Raw genomic sequence first — 23166 nt, forward strand, 5'->3', positions numbered from 1 at the left:
AGACAGAGAGGGGAACGGGTGGGGCGTTAGAGGCATTAAAAGATGCAAGAAATGAAAAAAGCGAAACGGATGTAAAGACTTTTTGAACCCTTTTCTTTTTGGAATTTTTTGTAAGTTATCCCCTGTATAATTTATTTGTATTTTATTCGTTTTTTATGGTTTTATTCTGTTTACTTTGATACTATTTTGAATTTAATAGATATATATAATAGTTAAATACATTGTGATCCTCTGTATGTGTGTGTTGTTATTGTTCTGTTATGCAATAAAATAAAATAAATAAAAAACACAAACAATAACACACACACACACAAAAGGGTGGGGCGTTCGAACAGCTAATTATCAGTTTAATCTTTTTCCATTACATGCATAAAATACTTTAGTAATACTCAAGAGTGACAATTGTACAGCTGTAGCCTATGTGTGTCAGGTAATTTAGGCTACGCATGTGTTGACAGTCAAGCACTTCATTTACTGTCTCACACGGAAATGTCAAGGTAATATTTCTCCCCAAATCAACAGAAAAAATAAATAGTGTTAAAGTGCTAAATAAAGCTAAGACTATTTATATGTTTTGCATCGTGATAATATTTTCATCAGAACTGGCCCTTCCTTAAGCTCCGCCTTATTTTCATGGTTCTTTTAACCGTTATTTTTATGTGATCTTTCGCTCTTCTTATGTAAGCCTGTTTAAAGTGGAATGTATAAAAAATATATAGGGTAAAATAATTATAAACTATAAAATACAGAACAGTAATGTCACAATGCAAACATTGTTTATGGTCCTAGCTTTATTTACTTGGTGAAATACAAGACAATTTGGCAGATTTAGTGAGTCAAAAAGTAAAAAGTCAAGTCAAGTCACCTTCATTTATATAGCCAATATAGATTGTTTCAAAGCAGCTTTACAGTGATAGTAGGAAATTAAAGTAACAAAGTTACAAAACTTTTTACAGCTAAAGTTAGTTTTGATTGATTTACTTCCGTTGCGGAGATCATTAGTTATAAACTTAGGGGCCGCTAACACGACACCATTTTAACCGAAAACTCTTAACGCGCTCCGGCCGCTCATCCGCACAAAAACAGTGTTTGGTGGCTCGAGAACGCAAACCTTGAAATAAGTTCCAAGGTGCAAGTATTGAATAATATTGAAAAAAAGCTTATCATCTCCGCGTAAACTTCAAAAACGTGAATCTGTGAGAACGCGACGGCGTGCACATGCATATTACGTGTTCAGTCTATAGGTATGCATGTTTCAATATAAATGTGCGCAGGCGTGTAGTCTTTCTTTACAAATGGACCTCAACAAATTATTTGTCTGGCCTTAAAAATGTTTAATACAGATTTTTTTTTTTTTCGCTTCCGCGTATCCACATGAACCGGAATTATCCCGACAACGTTTTATCTGTACTGAGGTAAAGGGAAGGAGGCCTTCACAGGGGAGAGACTAGTTGACACTTCAGGACTGCGTCGTCATCGTGTCCAGGCGCAGGTCCTTCATCAGAATCTGGACTGTGTGTGTGTGTGTGTGTGTGTGTGTGTGTGTGTGTGTGTGTGTGTGAGTGTATGTGTGTGTGTGTGTGTGTGTGTGTGTGTGTGTGTGTGTGTGTGTGTGTGTGTGTGTGTGTGTGTGTGTGTGAGTGTGTGTGTGTGTGTGTGTGTGTGTGTGTGTGTGAGTGTGTGTGTGTGTGTGTGTGTGTGTGTGTGTGTGTGTGTGTGTGTGTGTGTGTGTGTGTGTGTGAGTGTGGTGTGTGTGTGTGTGTGTGTGTGTGTGTGTGTGTGTGTGTGTGTGTGTGTGTGTGTGTGTGAGTGTATGTGTGTGTGTGTGTGTGTGTGTGTGTGTGTGTGTGTGTGTGTGTGTGTGTGTGTGTGTGTGAGTGTGTGTGTGTGTGTGTGTGTGTGTGTGTGTGTGTGTGAGTGAGTGTGTCCAGGCACAGGTCCTTCATCAGATCTGGACTGTGTGTGTGTGTGTGTGTGTGTGTGTGTGTGTGTGTGTGTGTGTGTGTGTGTGTGTGTGTGTGTGTGTGTGTGTGTGTGTGTGTGTGTGTGTGTGAGTGAGTGAGTGTGTCCAGGCACAGGTCCTTCATCAGATCTGGACTGTGTGTGTGTGTGTGTGTGTGTGTGTGTGTGTGTGTGTGTGTGTGTGTGTGTGTGTGTGTGTGAGTGTGTCCAGGCACAGGTCCTTCATCAGATCTGGAGTGTGTGTGTGTGTGTGTGTGTGTGTGTGTGTGTGTGTGTGTCCAGGCGCAGGTCCTTAATCAGATCTGGAGTGTGTGTGTGTGTGTGTGTGTCCAGGCGCAGGTCCTTAATCAGATCTGGAGTGTGTGTGTGTGTGTGTGTGTGTGTGTGTGTGTGTGTGTGTGTGTGTGTGTGTGTGTGTCCAGGCGCAGGTCCTTAATCAGATCTGGAGTGTGTGTGTGTGTGTGTGTGTGTGTGTGTGTGTGTGTGTGTGTGTGTGTGTGTGTGTGTGTGTGTGTGTGTGTCCAGGCGCAGGTCCTTAATCAGATCTGGAGTGTGTTTGTGTGTGTGTGTCCAGGCACAGGTCCTTCATCAGATCTGGAGTGTGTGTGTGTGTGTGTGTCCAGGCGCAGGTCCTTAATCAGATCTGGAGTGTGTGTGTGTGTGTGTGTGTGTGTGTGTGTGTGTGTGTCCAGGCGCAGGTCCTTAATCAGATCTGGAGTGTGTGTGTGTGAGTGTGTCCAGGCACAGGTCCTTCATCAGATCTGGAGTGTGTGTGTGTGTGTGTGTGACTCTCACAGGGTGTGTGTGAAGTGTCTAGTGCAGTAGTGTGGAGGTGTTTGTAGTTAGTGCACGCTGCTTGCAACTTTTTGCTTTTTAACTACCGCCGCTGGCTAGCCCCCTCAAAGGGGGTGAAAAGAGGAGCCGAGAGCGTAAGTCTCCTCCGCCAGTACACAGCCTCTCCACCACCAAGACTCTTGCAGTGCCTCCTCATGGCCACACATGGTAACTGGGTACCTCGCAGTCTCAGGCTAAACTGCAGGGGATCTCGGAGCAGCAGTGGGCCCCAGAGATGTGGTGTGGACACGCCCTGACGCCCATCAACCACTGCCCCAGCTATGGGTAAATAGCCCCACTGCCTTGTGGGTTAGCCTCTTGAGGCAAGGCTAAGGGAGCACACCACAACAGGAAAGCAATGCGCTGGCGGCGTGCAATAGGCTGGGCTAAACAGAGCTAGGTCCCGGCAGCCTCCTGCAGCCAGGATGAGGAGGCTACTGGGGAGAGTGCACCCCCTCTAGCACTTAAAAAAATGATTTGCGCAGTTCCACCTCCGACCAACGGTGAACATTACCTGGATCTACTTATGGTTGAAGTCTGGCGGCGATGGGGTGTCTGACGAAGGGGGCAGGTTTGAATAGACTGGGAGTGACCACATTGGTTCCAGTGGCTGGTCATCTGGTCAGTTGCCAACCCACTACAAGCGCTTTGTTGTGAAGATGTTCACATTTGTAGATCCAGGATCATTGGCTCCTCTGCAGGAAATGGTACAGTACCCAGTGTGTCAGTCTTCAACTGTCTATTGGCTCCTAATGACAGCTTTGGTTCTTGTCTCAGGTCTTCATCCATTGCAGTACGGAGGTGTGCCATCCCTCTTCTGGCTCTTGTCAGCAAAGTTGCTCCAGGCAAAGTCAGTGCTTCCTGTTATTGAAATTGTTTGATTTTGCTTGTTTTAAAAGTTGTGGGAGTGTTCATTTTTGTTTGTTTTCTTGCACTTTTAGGAAGGGATGTTCGTTTAAACACTACCACTTCTGGGCAAACTGTGGTTTCTAGTGGAGAAGTGAGACTGATTCCATGAGTATTTAATAAATGATGTTAAACCTTGACCTTTTGTCCGACCACATTTTGTGCTGTGCTACCAACATGAAATTGTTCTTTTTTATTTGGTATGTTGACGACAGCTATTGTCAGTTGATGACAAATCATTTTAGATTGCTAAAGTGTTTAAGGCAGGGGTCTATGAACAGTTTAGAAAAAGCATAAATATTTAAATCAAAATAAACATTGGGGAAATAAATGGATGTTAAAATGTGACTTTTATCAAAATAATGTACAATTTTAATGATGCATTTAATGAAACAGTAGGCTACTGACAGTAAAAGAGAAATTAATGAATCTAACAGATACAAAATGTTTACAATTTAATATAAATTGTACCTGTCACGGTGTGACAAATGAGGGTGGAACTAAAGTTCGCCGCAATTGTGTCCCCTCCGGTACAATAACAAGGAAACACCACCCCCCGTGTAAATGTGTATCTGTTGCCTTGCCAACCGGGATGAGGAAATCGACATCAGGTGTGGGGAATTAATCTAGAGCCATGACGAAGCTATGTGGGCATTGAGAAGGATATAAAAAGCCAGCGAAGAGAGACTGTCGGGTGGTTCTCTCCCGTGAGAAGTCGTTCTATTTGAGTGTTGCAGAGAAGAATTGTGGGGTGCAAAGGGAAGTGTTGCTGGAGGGGACTCGAGGAGTGTGGAAGAGTTGTGAAAACACACCGTTTGCCTGGAAGTAGTGATGGCAAAATGAGGCTTCCTGAACCACTGATACCTCGCAGCCCATTGCTTCAGCCAAAGGTTCATAACTCGAAGCTTCATTCAGCATTGCTCACTAGTGACACCTAGCTACTGTGCAAAGAAATAGCAGACAAATTCATTCATTCTGAACCAGTGTCACTGGCTTACACAAGTGACATTCTGAATCATTTTAGAGGTTACATTTATAAATCACACCATTTTATACATGGAATCAAATGTTAAATGATTTGACATTCTAACCTTCAATTACACTGTCATTAAATTATCTGGCAGTAATCATCATGAATTAGGTTTCATCTGATTGGAAAAACAGTAATAAACAGTATAATATGTCTATTGGCTTTTTTGTCAAGGAGCTCGCTTTTTATACATGGACACCTCAATTTTATACACAATATATTTTTTAGAAAAATATATATATTTTAGAAAAATATTTGTATAAATAAAAATATGCATTTATTTATTTTGTACTCGCTGTTGATGTCTGTAACCTTTCATTTGCAATAATAAAAAGACATGAGCAGACATTTGTCCATTACTGTGTATAATATAAAATATGTATCTTTCTCTGTCTGAATTTACTTGTGCAGAGTCACACACACAGTTAATTAAATATTCATTAATTGTTTGGATAGTGACAGTATGAACAACAACAGTGCCACTGTGTTGAGTGCAGTGCTTATGTTGGAGGGAGTGTAATAAAGTAAACTGCAACAGAATAGTCTGGAAGGAAGGATTACAATCGATTTTTATTGAGAAACAGAATTATTTCAAGTGTGTTGGGGTAACACACTTATTTAAAAAATGCCAGTGCCAGCTGGTATAAATGAGGATACTGATGCTTCTGTTGAGCCCAGACAGGGGAGGATTCCCTCTTTCTTGCTGGCTCCAATTTCCAGGAAAAAGGAAGAGTCACAAAAAGCAAACAAATCCAAAAGGACAATCCAAATAAAAGAATCCAGAGCAATCCAAATAATCTTATCTAATTAATATAACAAGACTATAATATAGCTAAGCCTACTATAATTAATAATAACAATATACTATAACTATTCTAACCTGATAATGTAATAATATACAGCCATAACAATGATAGTTCTCTAACTCTCTGACTCTCTGACACTACTACAACTGCTTTTACTACTACTGACAACACCCACAAGGTGGCGCGAGTTTCGAACCGCCTTTTATCCAGAAGCGACACTCAGACCGAACCGATGACGTATCCACACAAACCGAGGCCTCGTTTGTCATCAGTCACGTGATTTTCACGTTAACAACACAAGCCTCGAATCGCGGCTTCATCTGGCACGCCCATTTTTTCTCGACACAAGCTCCGACGCCTCGGTTCAAATGTCACATCACTACCTGGAAGGGAGAGAGATAAGTAATCGACCATCGTATCTCGTACCTGCATGTTTCAACGCTGAATTTGAGGTGGATTGGAGTGCTTTGATTGTGCTATCTAAATGTCACTGAGTGAATTATACTGATTCATGCTCGATCTCTTGCCCTCTTCCCCCGTGTTGGAACGGTGTTGTGAATCCGTCTATGTCTGTGGAGGAAAACCCTGAAACATCTTTTTCCCAACATTGGAGCTCGTTGCTTGTGGCACGGAGACCCCTGGGTGAGTGCTGGCCTTATCTGCACTTATTGAAGTGGATTGCAGTGCTTAAATTGACGTTTCCCCCCCTCACGTTGCATGTTTGGAGTGAAATTGCCGTGTGTGTGTGGAAGATTTATTCTCTTTTGCCGTGCACTCCCCACGTGCCATGCTGGTCTACTGTCCGTAACTGGAGCTTAATAATGTCGATCGGCCCCATCTGTTGAGGACTAGAAGGAACAGCATCTGTGAGTCAAACTAACCTCTCTGTTTTGAAGTAGTGATTCTGACTGTCTTAGAAGAAGCTCTGTCCAGCCTGTTGACTTAAGTTCGCTACTTGCCTGTCAACCCACCTGTATGGTGAGAAGGTTTGCCCCCCTTGCAACACACGTGAGACTGCACACTCTATCTGCAATCTTGATTCTGTTTGTCTTAGCAGGAGCTCCGCTCAGCCTGTTGACTTTGAGTCTACTGCAGCCCTAAGCCCACCGGCACGGTGTGAAGTTATCTGTCCCCTGCAACACGTGAGAACTGTATACTGTTGTTGAAGTTGAACTGTCTGTCTTGGAGAAGTTCTGCTCAGCCTGCGACTTTGAGTTGCTACAACCCCAAGCCCCTCTGCATGGCGTGAAGTTATCTGTCCCCTGCAACACACGTGAGAATTGTATATTGCTGTTGAAGTTGATTCTGTTTGTCTTAGAGGAGTTCCGCTCAGCCCGCGACTTGAGCCTGCTACGATCCCAAGTCTATCTGCATGGTGTGAAGTTATCTGTCCCCTGCAACACACGTGAGAACTGTATACTGCTGTTGAAGTTGATTCTGTCTGTCTGGGAGAAGTTCTGCTCAGCCTGCGACTTTGAGTCTGCTACAACCCCAAGCCCCTCTGCATGGTGTGAAGTCATCTGTCCCCTGCATCACACGTGAGAATTGTATATTGCTGTTGAAGTTGATTCTGTCTGTTCTAGAGAAGCCCCACTCGGCCTGCGACTTGAATCTGCTATAGCCCCAGGTCCATCTGCATGGTGTGAAGTTATCTGTCCCCTGCAGCACACGGGAAGCTCCGCTCGGCCTGCACCTTTGAGTCTGCTGTGGTCCCCGGCCCATTTGCATGGTGTGGAGTCACCTGTCCCCGGCAACACACGTGAGGCCTATATACTGCTGTTGAAGCTGACTCTGTCTGTTCTAACTGTCTGTCCTAGAGAAGCTCCGTTCAGCCTGTTGACTCGAGTCTGCTGCAGCCCTAGAGTTCCAACTGTCTACTCACCTGTGGAAACTTACCTGTCCGTCGTAGGCCTCTGTGAACTTTGCATCAGTGTGGGAAGAGGATTAGCCCTGACTGTATACCCACCTGTAGAAACTCACCTGTCTGTCGTCGGTCCCTGTGAACCCTGCATCAGTGCGGGAAGAGGAACAGCTCGACTGTCTACTCACCTGTGGAAACTCACCTGTCCGTCATAGGTCCCTGCGGACCCTGCATCAGCGTGGGAAGAGGAACAGCTCGACTGTCTACTCACCTGTGGAAACTCACCTGTCCGTCATAGGTCCCTGCGGACCCTGCATCAGCGTGGGAAGAGGAACAGCCCCGACCGCATACACACCTGTGGAAATCCATCGATCCATCTCAGGCCATTGCGAACCTTGTATCGACGTGGGAGTGGGTCCCGGAGACTGCTGCATTGCCTCGATTCCGGGGAAGAAGAGGAAAGGAAGATTTTAGCTTAGGTTATTCAAATTACTTTTAACTTTAATAAAAAGAACTGTTATTCCCTTGAATTCTGTTTCCGTCTCGTCTCTGACACGCTCCTCAGGGTGGACCTGGTTCAGGGGTGGGCGCAGTCCGGCTTGGCCCATCCCGACCTGTGACATACCTTTTATACAAGGGGATGTATAGCTGCTTTGTTTAGGATGGGCTGTCCCTCTAAAAGGCAAAACTTATGGGAGGCAGGTGGATCATAAAGCACCTTTCAATTTGTTCATGTTGGTTCCTGCTGATGCTCAAACATGCTGCTCAACACAAGAATGAACCTCATTGGTTTTCGCACGTCAAGCGTCCATGCTTGAGCTTTCGTTTACCACAACTGATGTGTGTGTTGAATGTTTGCGAAAGCCTAAATTAAATCAGTTCATCTAAAGCTATTGAGTCTCTTCCGTAAATTTGGACTAAACCATTAAATTCCAATGGAATTTTACTGTCTCTTTATGAAATTTAAGTGTCAAAGTGGTAGTTGCAGGACAGAAATCTCTCAGATTTAAGAAGATGCACGAAAATCTTACGACATGAGTAAATGATGATAGAATTCAAATATTTCTGTGAACTAACCTTAAAGTAAAACAGGGCAGAAAATGTATTGGGGATTTAAGCTCTCAATCCCAAGCAGGAAAGATAATGGAGGCTTGTTACCAATGCAAGATAACGTAAATGTCTAAAAATAAAAAATAAACCGTTTTCAGGTCACCTTTATTTATATAGCGTTTTTTACAATACAGATTATCAAAGCAGCTTCACATTGATAACATGAAAATAATACAACAAAGTTTGTTTCTAGAAGAAAATTGCATCATTGTCCACCCATAATAAGGCAGATCAATAATATTGTTGAATATTAAATGTCCCCAACTAAGCAAGCCAAAATATCTCAAGAATTTTTTTATTTTTTATTAAAGGGATAGTTCACTTTGAAATTAAATTTTGTTATGTTTTAGCTTACCTCAAGGGCATCCAAGATGTAGACGTGTCTTTTTTTCCACAGTAGTTTCAATTTTGATATTTTTAGGTCAAACCGTTCTTGTCTGTCAGTCATATAATGCAGGTCTATGGTCACTGTCTCAAAGAGCATGCACAGAGTCCAAATTAAAACAATTCCCCGTCGTCCAAATTAAACAATTCCCCATCGTAAGAACACATTGATGGCCTAAGACACGAAACGAGCGGTTTGTGTGAGAAAACGAACAGTATTTATATCGTTTTTACCACTTATACACAGCCATGTCCAAGTGATCTGATCTGACGTGTACGCAGACTGGTGCATAGATATATACACTAGATGTCGCCTTGTCTACGGCAGTTCATTGGAACGACGGGGAATTGTTTTAATTTGGACTCTGTGCTTGTGTTTTGAGACCGTGACCATAGACCTGCATTATATGACTGACAGACAAGAACGGTTTGACTTAAAAATATCAAAATTGAAAAGACACCTACATCTTGGATGCCCTGTAAGCTAAAACATACCAACAATTTATTTCAAAGTGAACTATTCCTTTAAGAGAAGAAAAAAATAGGACGATTAAAATACGGTTAAACGGTCTACATATTAGTATAACCATAAGTATTTATGGGTAAAATGTGTCACATGACTAACCACTTGGGGAAATAATTTTATAAAGCTCTAGTTTCGCTAGACATAAATGGCGTCATGGTGTTGACAAAATGCCCAAACCATATATTGATTAATGTGGAAGAAGCCTTCATGTATTCATTTTTGTAAAGACTGGTGTGCGGCACTAAATATTTTACTCTTGTGCAGCTCATGATAGTGTTTTCAGTGACTTGGTTCAAAATGCTGTTCCCCCCCCCAAAAAAAAACAAAACAAAAAAAACATGCATCTGCACACACTTTCTGTAGTAGTTTAACAACAATTTTGACTTGATGAAAGTCAATTATGCCATAAAAAGTTGAAATAATTACTTTAAAAGTCAATTATGAGATAAACCAGATGAACCAAGTCATAATTATAACAAAATTATGGCATCAAAATAGACAAAGAAAAGGTCATAATTTTGACTTTTTAATCTATTAAATATGATTTAGGCCTATAATTATTCATTAATGTGTGTTAACTTTATCTTATGTGTTAATTTGTGTGTTAACTGACTTTATCTTCGACTTCATAATTATGACTTATTTCTAGAATTTTGACTTAATACGTAATAATTTCAATCTTTTCTCATTATCATGATGCAGTATGCCATAATTATGACTTTGAATACTTATTACTTTCAGGCCATTTCCTCTTTGAAACAGGCTTTACTCAGATTCTGTAGCATATACTCAGTCTTTCTCATACGCACGCACCCATACTAGAAATGCAAACTCAACATAGTTAATGGTGCGTTCTGGTTATTTATTCTGGTTATTATTTGGAAATTGAGTTATTCTCTTGTCTTGCTTTGACTTATCCACAAATAAAACATCATGAGTGAGTGGACAAGACAGGGAAAATATGCTGGTATTACACAAAATGTATTTTATACATGATGTTAAAGTTAACATGACAGTGTTGTAAGAGGAAGTCTGTGTTTTCCCCTGAGCTGGCTTCTGTGTCTTTAAGGAAATTAACCTTGATGAACTAACTGTGTAACATAGTATTAACAAACATGTTGTCCTTTTCCTTTTAAAATGTCTGACATGTTCAAATTAAATTCAACAGGTGAACATCCTCAATGGTTTGGTGTTCAGTAGATCTGATGTTTGACGGGTAAATAGACCGACATCACTCGATACTGTCTGTATTTGTGTCTGTCATTTATTTGTTTTGTTTTTTTATATGCACTGGTGTAACTGTTGGTGTGTTTCTCTAAAAACAAATTTGATCACTGTGAGCTGTTTTTGACACCCATAAAATAAACAGAAGAATAATTTTTGTTTTGAAACATTCACACGCAAAGCTGGAGGTCATGTGATCTGTAATTAGCTCTTTAGCTTTTCGCTAGAACAAGTCCAAGGCTTTCCATGTTATTATTAAAGTAACATACTGTAAAAAAGGAGAGCTGTGAATTAATGGTAGAAGGTTGTAAATTAACAGTACATCACTGGCAACCACAGCTGCCGGTATTTTAACGTTATTTTTTTTGCGGTGAAAAACCCAAACCAATGGAGATCAAATATAACTTATACAACCGCATACAATGAGAAATAACTATTATTTCTTCAGAATTTACAGTGAATCCCTCGATCTCAACCTGACTGAAACATCTACTAAAACGCCATTGAAAATAAATAACATTTCTAAAGATGGAAAGAAATAACATTTCTTTCTTGTATTTGGTGCCATAATCAGAGTAATAGTGTTGAAAAGAACATTGTAGGCCTGTTTTCTCATCATTTGTCTTAATGGGCAAACGGTTATCGCTGTCCTGTTTCCCTCTCAAAATACACGACGTACTAATTAAAATGTAGGGGTGAAAACAAAAACACTGCAAGATAACTGCTACACAACAGAGCAAAATATGTGAAAACATTTGTATAGCACTTTTCACAATGCATATAGTTTACAAAAAATGCATATGTCCACATCAAAGTTTAGAGTAATTTGTTATCAGAGGTGACTGTGTCCAAGTAATGTCCATGTTACACTTGGTGCAACGCATTTATTTCTGTGGGAAATAAGAAAAACACAGGTTAGATTGGGAACACTCTCCGTAGCGTGTACACCTGAACTCAGGCCCTGTCCCAAATGGCACACTCCGGACTTGTGGACTTCCTCAGAGTCCACACTTTGGTGACGTCATGTAGTGCAGACCTATAGGGCCCTTGGTGCGAGTCCATGAGGGCGCATTGAGAGGTATTTTTGGGACAGACTCGATCGTCAAGCCGGAAATAACGGTCTGGTTGTTGTTGGACAGGAGAAATCACATTTTTGCGCTCCGAAGTCTTATATCCATGTCCACTACACAGGCTAATTGTACAGTTCTATATTTTGATATTGTGCATATCACCTGGGCATTAGACAATAGATACATCATGCTTATTTAAATGATGTATACAGTTGTACATAATAATACATAATGTTCCATTTGAACTAAGATTACAATTTTAACACATAATGAAAATGACAAACGAATCCTCAGTGTTCAATAAACACCTTTGATCGAATCAGACTGTCCTGATCCATTCCTGTGTTCTGATCGACACACCAAGAGGAAGGCTAGAGACATTAGAACCACCCCAGAACACAATCCTAATTTAACTATTTAACAGTCGTATAATGTTTTTTTTTTTTTTGTTTTTTTTGCCAACAATTATGTCATAAAATCCTTGTGAAACTTTTAATTGGGTTGATATAATCCCTTTATATTTGTGACAATATCTTGCAATTGATTGAGTCACACACAGACTTCAACATTCAGCATGCAAATAAATCTAAATATCAAGTACTCTCTACAGTTCTTTTTTTGTTACTAGAACTCTTGTGTAAGGGAACTATACTAACTAAGCATTTGTCAGTACAACAAACTATTCATACTATATTTTTAGGCAATCGGTTTGCATGCTCTGGGTGCTTCTCAATATCCCTCCTCGTCTCCTCGCTCCTCCGTCCTCCATCCTATGACCCGGAAAGCGATCGAGCTCAGCCATCTTGAAGGACATCTCAATTCTCTAATTGCACCGCGAGGAGTCTAGGATCGAGGAGTGAGGAGGCTTCCTGAGGAGTCATGAGCGAGGATACACAGGTGTATCCTATGCAGAAGAGTTTTATCGACTTAAACGTGACGCACGTATAAATTCTCCTCCCCCTTCACATCGGTCACAATCATTTTAATTTATACTTTACCTTTGCAGTTTATATAAACCACACATCTCACATATTTAAACAGGGTATCTTGCTTTATTATTATTTATTAGGAATTTCTTAAATAAACAAACTTCAACAACATTTAAGGGCAGGTCCTTTGAGCGCTGCTGATGACGCGATGAAGTGACGCTTGAGTGATCAAGTATTCCAATGTTTAAAAAAAAGTTACATTCGATTCCTCCGTCCTCGCGTCTTTTCCTTGCAGCCTTCCCTCGCATCCTACAGGGGGCGGAGCTGAGACGCGAGGAAAGGAAGCGAGGAAAGGAAACGAGGATGCACAAATAAGAAATGAGAAGCACCCTCTAAGTAAGTCTAATTAATTTGATTTGTCCTGAAGGCACCTCAACACTGCACGTTTTCTTTGTCTCCCTAATCAAACACACCTGATTCAACTCATCAGCTCATTATCACATGGGTTAATGAGCTGATGAGTTGAATCAGGTGTGTTTGATTAGGACAGGTTTGGGAACCACTGGTCTAGATAAATCAGACCTCTGCTGTGATCTATTGAGGAGAGACTGAGAAGATGGCAGTAAGTTCATCAACAACTCTACATTTTTAGAGAGGGTTTCAGTGTGATGTTCATCTCTTTCTCTCTGTCTCGTTTAGTTGATGGTGTTCTTGGCGGTTATTCTCTCTGTTGTTCTGGTGTGTGGGTGCAGTAGGGATGGGGAAATGAAGCCTCATGAATCTCTGAGGCTTTCCCCTGACTGTTCCGGGAAAAGATTCAAAGCTTCGAGAGTGTCGAGAACAGCGTAGAGAGCAGCGCCATCTGGTGCTTATTTAAAATAAAGCAGCCAGAAGCCTGTGTTAGAAGCTCTGGCAGATGAAGCAACCACAACACACTCCATAGTTTCAATGTTATGTGCACAAATAAAAGCCTTACATGTTTGTGTTTGATTTGTTCATTAAAAAAAATCATTTTCCCATTAAAGTGTGACAATAAAATATAATAGCTTATAAGTTTATATGATTCAATAAAATTTAATGTAGGCCTTCTCTCTCTCTCTCTCTCTCTCTCTCTCTCTCTCTCTCTCTCTCTCTCTCTCTCTTTACACACACACACACACACACACACACACACACACACAATGAATAAGGACATTGTCTGATAGGATCATCTGTTATTAAATGTCAATATCAATCATTGAAAATATCAACCAGACTGAGGCAACAATGACTCGTTAAATACGATCTGAAGTTCTAGCCTTCTGACACCCGAAGCGAAACACGCACGTGACTGGACAGAAAGTGAGGCTTCGTTTGTCATCGATCACGTGACTCTAGTAAACCAATACACGCCTCGATACGGGGCTTCACTAGAAATTGTGTCGCTTATGTGATACGCGCATCGAAGCTTCAGTGTCATATGTAACATCACTAGGGTGCAGTCAGGATGAAGACATGCCGGCCGACTGTTCTGACCTTTATAAAGCAGGACAAAAGCTCAGTGGGATTTACTCCATCTATCCAGCAGGAGACGTTCCTGTCTGGGTTTACTGTCACATGGTCTCAAATGGGGAATATGAAGACAACGGAGGATGGACGGTACGAGTGTGACTTTAGATCATCAAACACACATCAGAACATACATTATGAATCATATATTCTATATAAACCCATCACAGGTGTTTCAGAGGAGAATGGACGGCAGTGTGAATTTCTATCGGCCGTGGAATCAGTACAAGAGAGGATTCGGGAATGTGGAGAGCGAATACTGGTTGGGTAAGATCTCACAGCGTGTGTCCGTTTGTGTGGATGATCATGTGTTTGGTTGAACATGTTGTTCGTGTGTGTGAACAGGACTGGAGAACCTGTACCAGCTGACACGTAACAGAAAGTACATGCTGAGAGTGGATCTGGAGGACTTCCCAGGAAGGAAGGGTTCGGCTCTGTACTCGTCCTTCTCTGTGGGTCCTGAATCTGATGGGTATCAGCTGCATGTTTCAGGGTTCAAGGATGGAGGAGCAGGTAGGACACTTTCATTCATACTCCTTTCTTTACAATTATCAGTTGAGTAATTGTACATTTGTTCATGCACTTCATGCTCCTCATCTCTGCAGGCGACTCTTTGATCCACCACAACAATCAGAAGTTCTCCACCTTTGACAAGGACCAAGACTCCAATGCAAGTAACTGTGCCAAACAGTATCTCGGGGCATTTTGGTACAAATATTGTCATCTTACCAACCCCAATGGTGTGTACTTATGGGGAGAAGATGATAATGCAATTTATCATTTTGCAATTGGTGTTGCTTGGCAAAGCTGGAACAACAATTTCGATGTCAGTATGAAAACCTTCATAATGAAGATCAAAGCCGTGCCTTAGAAACATTCGTGTTTCCAGGAGCAAGCATCTGATATTGTTGTCACTATGACAATGTTAAGGTTTAAAGTTTTTCTTTTCTCTTTCAACTGTAATGGAGTAAATCATGAAAAAAAAACTAGCTGTGAATGTTGGTGTTGTGCACTAAACTCTTCCTGTCAATGATTTTTCTTAATTTTTGGTCAGTTTTTCAGATTTACTATGCAAACAACTTCATACATTTAAAATAAACTGCAGCATTGAATGAGTTATGCCTGTATGCTGATGTCTTAATTTCCACCAAAAAAGATACATGCACGAAAACAGCAGGTTTTTGCTTCCACTCAAACATTTACAACATGGTATAATAAACTATCTGTAGGGAATTTTGAGCTGAAACTTTAGACACATTCTGGGGACACCTGAGACTTCATTACATCTTGTAAAAAGGGGCATAGTAGGTCCCCTTTAAATTCTAATCGCTGAACATGCAGATGCACTTTTGACAGAGATAGAGGTCTGCACAGGCTATAAATTGGAGCCCGAACCCGGCACGTACCCGAGATCACTTAACCCGACCCGAACCCACCCAACCAGTACTGTTAAGTTTTCAGACAGAACCCCACCAAAACCCGAAATCTATTTCTCAAAGCAAATCACCTTTTTGCAACATGCTGTATTTTAGGACTGCATGCAATGACCAGGGCCCGTATTCATAATCTTAATGAAAAGAGTAGCTCCTAGTGACAAAATTCTAAGAAAATTCTTAGAAATGTGTGCGTTTACTCTTAAAATTAAAGAAACTCCTAGTAAAGAAAAAAGTAATTCAGAAAACATCTTAACCCTTAAAAGAGGTCTTAAGGTCAAAATTGTTAGGAGCACGGACGAGGACTTTTAAGAGGCTTAAGAGTTTCTTTAGCAGAGGAGAAAATGGCAGAAAGACGAAGAGGGAGAAGAAATGTGTTGCAGACAATTGTAACGGACAAAACGTTACTTTGATTAATTCTGTACTTTTTGAATTTTTGTTCTTTAAGTATTTTTGTTAAGACCCTGTTGAGATGTATTGGAGTCACGGGCAGTAACAACAGGAACAGTTAGAGGGCGCTATTGCCTGGAGTTAATTGGGTATATAAACACTGACACCATAGAGCAAGTCAGTTCGTTTGGTAGAGGGAAATCTGAGGATTGATCTTGTGCTACCTTCTTTCTCATCCAAAGTCCTGTGTTGAGAACTCTTTGAGTTTCTGCTCAACTGTGAGTATGGTTTGGTTTATATTTGATGTTGTGTTTGTTTGAGATCACTGATGTTAGTTATTTGATTTCTTTCTAGAAAGGACTTTTTATTTACCACATGTTCTTTTGTGAGCACGGACTGGATTCTAGAGACAGTGAGTCCAAGTGTGGTCCACACTAGCATCAAGGCTACAGCACATGGCCTTGCACGTGGTCAGCTATGTGGCGCTGAGGACAGCTATTCATTGAGCATCTTCATTTCAAACGATCTTGCCCCAAAAACAGAACATGCCAAGAGATAAGTTTTCATCTCATTGACTCTTTATTGAAGAGACAAAGACCTCCAAGATCTCTGACTTTATTTCAATTTTATTTTTTTCACCAGTGCTTAATAAATGTGTCAAAAAGACAATAGAAATAAAGTCAGATCTTGGAGGTCTTTGTCTCTTCAATAAAGAGTCAATGAGATGAAAACTTATCTCTTGGCATGTTCTGTCTTTGATAAGGTGTGTGATGATGAAGTGATGAAGATGCAATGAGTCAGATCCCCAAAGTTATTTGAGTGTGATGCAATGATAGTAATCCTATAATCCTCCATATGAGAAAAGATCGTTTGAAATGAAGATGCTCAATGAATAGCTGTCCTCAGCGCCACATAGCTGACCACGTGCAAGGCCATGTGCTGTAGCCTTGATGCTAGTGTGGACCACTCTACACCTACTCACCAAACACATGATCATTCTGGGACATATTGGGGAAAGCTCACCAAACACATGATCATTCTGGGACATATTGGGGAAAGCTCACCAAACACATGATCATTCTGGGACGTATTGGGGAAAGCTCACCAAACACATGATCATTCTGGGACGCATTGGGGAAAGCTCACCAAACACATGATCATTCTGGGACGTATTGGGGAAAGCTCACCAAACACATGATCATTCTGGGACGTATTGGGGAAAGCTCACCAAACACATGATCATTCTGGGACGCATTGGGGAAAGCTCACCAAACACATGATCATTCTGGGACGTATTGGGAGAAAGCTCACCAAACACATGATCATTCTGGGACGCATTGGGGAAAGCTCACCAAACACATGATCATTCTGGGACGCATTGGGGAAAGCTCACCAAACACATGATCATTCTGGGACGCATTGGGGAAAGCTCACCAAACACATGATCATTCTGGGACGTATTGGGAGAAAGCTCACCAAACACATGATCATTCTGGGACGTATTGGGAGAAAGCTCACCAAACACATGATCATTCTGGGACGTATTGGGGAAAGCTCACCAAACACATGATCATTCTGGGACGTATTGGGAGAAAGCTCACCAAACACATGATCATTCTGGGACGTATTGGGAGAAAGCTCACCAAACACATGATCATTCTGGGACGTATTGGGGAAAGCTCACCAAACACATGATCATTCTGGGACGTATTGGGAGAAAGCTCACCAAACACATGATCATTCTGGGACGTATTGGGAGAAAGCTCACCAAACACATGATCATTCTGGGACGTATTGGGAGAAAGCTCACCAAACACATGATCATTCTGGGACGTATTGGGGAAAGCTCACCAAACACATGATCATTCTGGGACGTATTGGGAGAAAGCTCACCAAACACATGATCATTCTGGGACGTATTGGGAGAAAGCTCACCAAACACATGATCATTCTGGGACGTATTGGGGAAAGCTCACCAAACACATGATCATTCTGGGACGTATTGGGGAAAGCTCACCAAACACATGATCATTCTGGGACGTATTGGGAGAAAGCTCACCAAACACATGATCATTCTGGGACGTATTGGGGAAAGCTCACCAAACACATGATCATTCTGGGACGTATTGGGAGAAAGCTCACCAAACACATGATCATTCTGGGACGTATTGGGGAAAGCTCACCAAACACATGATCATTCTGGGACGTATTGGGAGAAAGCTCACCAAACACATGATCATTCTGGGACATAATGGGAGAAAGCTCAACCAAAACCTCAGTTGTTCTAACTAACACTTTTTTAGTAAACTTTACTAAATGTCTTAACTTAGTTGTAAAAATCTAGTAATCTGTACTATTGACATATTATGCCTTGGTTACTCAGAAAACCCAAGTTAAGATTAAGTGATTGGTTTGAGTGTCATTTTTTTGAGGCTGGGCAATTCTTAATAGACTTTTCACTCATGTCCTACACTTCTGCAGTTATCTTTCTCTGTTTGCATTCACTATTTTCCCAAAGTCATCTTGAATGTTGAATTGTCAACAACTGAATAATTTGAGAGAACATCACATAAGCTGACATTCATAAATTGAAGTTGAACTCACCATTATGGTGACCAGTGTGCTCTTTGGTTGGGCACTTGGAACTTCAGTTATATTACTGTAATTATCTTCCTATTGATGCATCGACGCATCAAGAAATTAATTATTTGGTTTCAAAGGAAGGAAAGTAAAAAATAGGTTGATTTTAAAAGGTGACCTAACTTTTGACTTGAATCAACTATAGTTAATGATTTAGTCAGAAGTTAGATCACCTTTTAGAAGCAACCTATTTATTACTTTATTTGATTTGCCAACAATTATGTCATAAAATACTTGTGAAACTTTTAATTGGGTTGATATAATCCCTTTATATTTGTGACAATATCTTGCAATTGATCATGTTTGAGTCACACACAGACTTCAACATTCAGCATGCAAATAAATCTAAATATCAAATACTCTCTACAGTTCTTTTTTTGTTACTAGAACTCTTGTGTAAAGGAACTATACTAAGCATTTGTCAGTATATTTTACAGTGTTGCTGCATTGCAACAAAACACGCAGATTATGCAGGAAATCGTAGTTTGTTCATTCAACAGTATTCGTGCACCACATTTTGGACTCGTGATGTGACAATGAAAAGGGAGTTTCTTGATGAAATCTGAACACAAGTAGATATTGTAGTGCATCCTGGGCCGACCACTTGTGATGGGATCACGATCTTAGGAAGCAGTGTTGTTGCCAGTGTATATACTACATGTACATTACATGTCATGAATGTGCGAGAGGTCATAGTGTTAATTACAGTCAATTAATCCACATCTATGATTCCACAGAATTCCTCATTTAGTGTTTCTGTTGTGGAAATAAACACTTCTGCATACAGACATAATGCATTCAATACTGGAGTTTATTGAACATTTAAGAGGTCCTTTGGATAGTGAATCTGAAATACTGACAGTACAGAGAAACCCACAACTCTAGTTTAAAAGTAGTAAAAGTGTTTGTGCTCACTGTCAAATGGAGTATACTTTGAAAGGCTGTGTTCGGCTGTACGCATAAGTCTCAAAACTGAAGTACACTTTTGGCTTTTAACACTGATGTTAGTATATACTTTTGATCTTCATGCTGATGGATTTCATACTGACAGCGTGAGTGACTTTCCAGCTGTACCAAGAAACACCAATGGCGTCATGAGTGGCATCTTCCCCCCATAAATACACACCGTTGGGGTTTGTATTGTGACAGGCTTTGTACCAAAATCCCCCGAGAAACTGTTTAGCACAGTTATTCTCCCAGGAGTCTTGGTCTTTGTCAAAGGTGGAGAACGTCTGATTATTGTGTTGGGTCATTGAGTCGCCTGCAGAAAGGAAGAGCATCATTATGAGGATTAACATGATATATAAAAGAGTCATATTCTTGCTTGTTTACCCGGATAGGTTTCATAATAAACAAGGGATTTTCCACATAGTTCAGCCAAAAATTATTTTAAACCCATAATTTACTCACCCTCAAGCCGTTCGAGATGCATATGTCAATCATTTTTCGGACAAACACATTTTCAGTTATTTTAGAAAAGGTCTTAGATCTTTCAGTGGTTATAATGTGAAGCAATGGGGTCCACCTCCTTCAAGTCCCAAAAATGTGCATGCATCCTTCACAAAAGTAATCCATCTGGATCCAGGGGGATAAACGAAGGCCTTCTGAGGGTAATCCGTGCGGTTTTGTCGTAAAAATATACATATTTAAAACTTTATAAATGAAAATAACTGGCTTCCGGCAACGGTCGACACGCGTTCACGGGAGATGGATGCCGGTGTATGACATAGGACGTAGCGTAGGAAGCGTCGTGACGTAGAACGAAGTATAGCTAAATCAAACGCAAACGTCCTACATCATACGCCGGCATCCATCTCCCGTGAACGCGCGTCGACCGTTGCCGGAAGCCAGTTATTTTCATTTATAAAGTTTTAAATAGCCTATGTATATTTTTACGACAAAACCGCACAGATTACCCTCAGAAGGCCTTCGTTTATCCCCCTGGAGCCGGATAAATTGAGTAAATCATGGGTTTAATATAATTTATGGCCGAACTATCCCTTTAGCACTTAACGCATGTTATTAGAGAAACATGCCCAACAGCTCACTGAATTATTCCAGAAGATAAGAAGTGCAGTTTTCTTAACATTTACCAATTTAAGCCACATTTAAAGAATGAGACATACATTATATTTACAAACTGAATGAACAATCTGAGTCCAAATTGAGGACATGAAAAAATATTTATTTGAAATTACAAAATCATGTACACATTTACTCCTATGAATGAAAGTGTCCTACCTGCTCCTCCATCCTTGAACCCTGAAACTTGTAGTTTATATCCAGCACATTCACAATCCACAGAGAAGGACGAGTACAGAGCAAAACCCTTCCTTCCTTCAAAGTCCTCCAGATCCACTCTCAGCATGTAATTCCTGTTACGTGTCAGCTGGTACATGTTCTCCAGCCCTGTTCACACACACACGAACAACATGTTCAACCAAACACATGATCATCCACAAACGGACACACACTGTGAGATCTTACCCAGCCAGTATTCACCCTCGGTTGCACCAAATCCTCTCTTGTACTCTTTCCACGGCCGATAGAAATTCACACTGCCGTCCATTCTCCTCTGAATCACCTGTGATGGGTTTATATAGAATATATGATTCATAATGTATGTTCTGATGTGTGTTTGATGATCTAAAGTCACATTCGTACCGTCCATCCTCCTTTGTCTTCATCTTTCCCATTTGAGACCATGTGACAGTAAACCCAGACAGGAACTTCTCCTGCTGGATAGATGGTGTAAATCCCACTGACTTTTTCTCCTGAGTTGTAGATGTCAGAACAGTCGAATGGCATGAATTTACAGTCACGCCCCAAAACAACAGGGAGAAGAACCACCAAAAGCACCTTCATCTACACGAGAGAGAGAGTGTAACATAAGTCCACTGAGGCGAGCATAGTGCGAACCCAAGTGCAGTTTATTTACATCAAAACATGAACAAAATACAAAGTAAACAATGACTTGAACAACATGAACTAAACAAACTTGACTATAAACCTAGCAGACTCACCAACAGCGGTTATACAGACAATACTTAAGAAAAGATAATGGAAACATGAGGGCTATTTATACAAAAAGACTAATGACTTAGTAAGACACACCTGAAAGCAATGAACAATTAACCAATGAGAACATAGGACACATGACTAGAACAACCAATCATAACATGACACAGACAAGGGAAGCACATGGCAAACAGGAAACGTGATTACATTTCAAAATAAAAGACATGAAAACCTAAGCATGAACCTAAACCCAAAACCAACGTGACAGAGAGAAAGAAATTAACATCACACTGAAAATGAAACAAATATGTAATAAGTATTTAGTGGTTCAGGGTAACAGGGACACAATGAAGGAAGCAGATTAACTTACTGCCATCTTCTCAGTCTCTCCTCAGTAGATCACAGCAGATTGGTTTTATCTAAATAAAATAAATATAAAAGTGCATATTAGGTCTATTTTTATATTTTATTTTCTGAAAATTGTACAAATGTTCTATGAGGAAAATGAAGAATAAAACAGTAACTCACCGTTTGTGTTGTTCAGTCTGACGCAAACACTCTTTATATATCTGTCAGATTCTCAGACTCCTCCTCTGTGTCTTTATAACAACTTTATGACATAAATGTCCACTATAAAGCTCTAGATATTGTTTCAAGATTACGTAAACATCTGTTTGAAAACTAAAGTTCATACAAAAAAATGATTATTCTATATACAGAAATAACAAGGCATTTATTATGGTTCTTTATAAGGAAATAAACCACAATAAGGAAATTAAATGTGCATTGGTATGTTATTAATATGGTAATAATATGTTATTTTGTGTTTCTAGCAGACAGAATAAATTCATTTACAAATATCAGGATGTTAAAAATTTTTTTAAGGAAATGTATCTAGAGCCATTTACTTAATATTTTACAATGAGAGCAGCCAATTAGATCAGTAATTAATAACTGATCGCTCGTCAGTCATTGGTGGTGAAATATCAGGACTTGACCATTTCAGCTGTACATTAAATTTATATGTCATTTTTATTTTGAGAAGGAAACATGGATCTAAGACAGCAATTACTCATAACCATTAACATACTTGCTGTTATTTATTAACATAATTTCCTTAAAGATTCAAAGTCTAACGAGGAAAAAGCAGTTCAATATTTTTTTGAAAACACATACTGGTTTATCATCTCTCAAAGCAAACAAGATGTTTATTAAGGTGCAAAGAAAAGCAAAAAGAAGGTAAACATTTTTTAGTGTTATTTTTTAAATAAATATGATTATTTTAATGGGTTCTAAGTAGTGCTGGGCAACGATCAATCGGATCCGAAATAAAAGTTTGTGTTTACATAATATATGTTTGTGTACTGTGTATAATTATTTAGTACATATAAATACATACACATGCATATATATTTAAGAAAAATGTGTTGTTTATATATATATATATATATATATATATATATATATATATATATAATATATATATACAGTTCAT

The 23166-nt window shown here is 40.1% G+C and overlaps 2 protein-coding genes and 2 long non-coding RNA genes across 6 annotated transcripts in view; 3 read left to right on the forward strand and 1 right to left on the reverse strand.

The window, feature by feature from the left end:
- Nucleotides 1-66: 66 nt before the first annotated feature.
- On the forward strand, nucleotides 67-3906 carry LOC309495495. The gene is made up of 3 exons (XR_014204688.1): nucleotides 67-937; nucleotides 1160-3646; nucleotides 3738-3906. It is a non-coding gene; the product is annotated as an uncharacterized lncRNA (long non-coding RNA).
- A 3345-nt stretch (nucleotides 3907-7251) lies between these two features.
- Nucleotides 7252-7929, forward strand: LOC309495514. The gene is made up of 2 exons (XR_014204710.1): nucleotides 7252-7297; nucleotides 7698-7929. It is a non-coding gene; the product is annotated as an uncharacterized lncRNA (long non-coding RNA).
- A 6192-nt stretch (nucleotides 7930-14121) lies between these two features.
- LOC309495465 (microfibril-associated glycoprotein 4-like) overlaps nucleotides 14122-23166 on the forward strand; it is a 102551-nt gene continuing 93506 nt past the window's right edge. Inside the window, exons 1-4 of one of the 3 annotated variants that reach the window (XM_082165264.1) lie at nucleotides 14122-14280; nucleotides 14361-14457; nucleotides 14536-14703; nucleotides 14796-15081. In XM_082165264.1, the coding sequence (XP_082021390.1) occupies nucleotides 14137-14280; nucleotides 14361-14457; nucleotides 14536-14703; nucleotides 14796-15061 (675 nt within the window). In that variant the 5' untranslated portion in view covers nucleotides 14122-14136 and the 3' untranslated portion in view covers nucleotides 15062-15081. Of the gene's footprint in view, nucleotides 14281-14360; nucleotides 14458-14535; nucleotides 14704-14795; nucleotides 15082-23166 lie in introns of those variants that run through there. The other 2 variants (XM_082165265.1, XM_082165266.1) reach the window with 2 other exon arrangements.
- Nucleotides 19520-22163, reverse strand: LOC309495459 (microfibril-associated glycoprotein 4-like). The gene is made up of 5 exons (XM_082165258.1): nucleotides 22042-22163; nucleotides 21318-21518; nucleotides 21141-21237; nucleotides 20895-21062; nucleotides 19520-19914 (listed from the first exon to the last, which is right to left on the reverse strand). The coding sequence occupies exons 1-5, from the start codon at nucleotides 22045-22047 to the stop codon at nucleotides 19658-19660; spliced, it is 729 nt and encodes a 242-aa protein (XP_082021384.1). The 5' UTR covers nucleotides 22048-22163; the 3' UTR covers nucleotides 19520-19657.

This window comes from Leuciscus leuciscus (genome assembly GCF_965113295.1).
Source record: "Leuciscus leuciscus genome assembly, chromosome: 3".
NCBI lineage: Eukaryota > Metazoa > Chordata > Actinopteri > Cypriniformes > Leuciscidae > Leuciscus > Leuciscus leuciscus.

Excerpts from the sequence above, each read along its gene's own strand:
- LOC309495459 (XM_082165258.1), bottom strand. Across the intron at positions 21,238-21,317 it reads AAGACAAAGGAGGATGGACG|GTGATTCAGAGGAGAATGGA; the intron begins GTACGAATGTGA and ends AACCCATCACAG. Across the intron at positions 19,915-20,894 it reads GTTCAAGGATGGAGGAGCAG|GCGACTCAATGACCCAACAC; the intron begins GTAGGACACTTT and ends TCCTTTCTGCAG.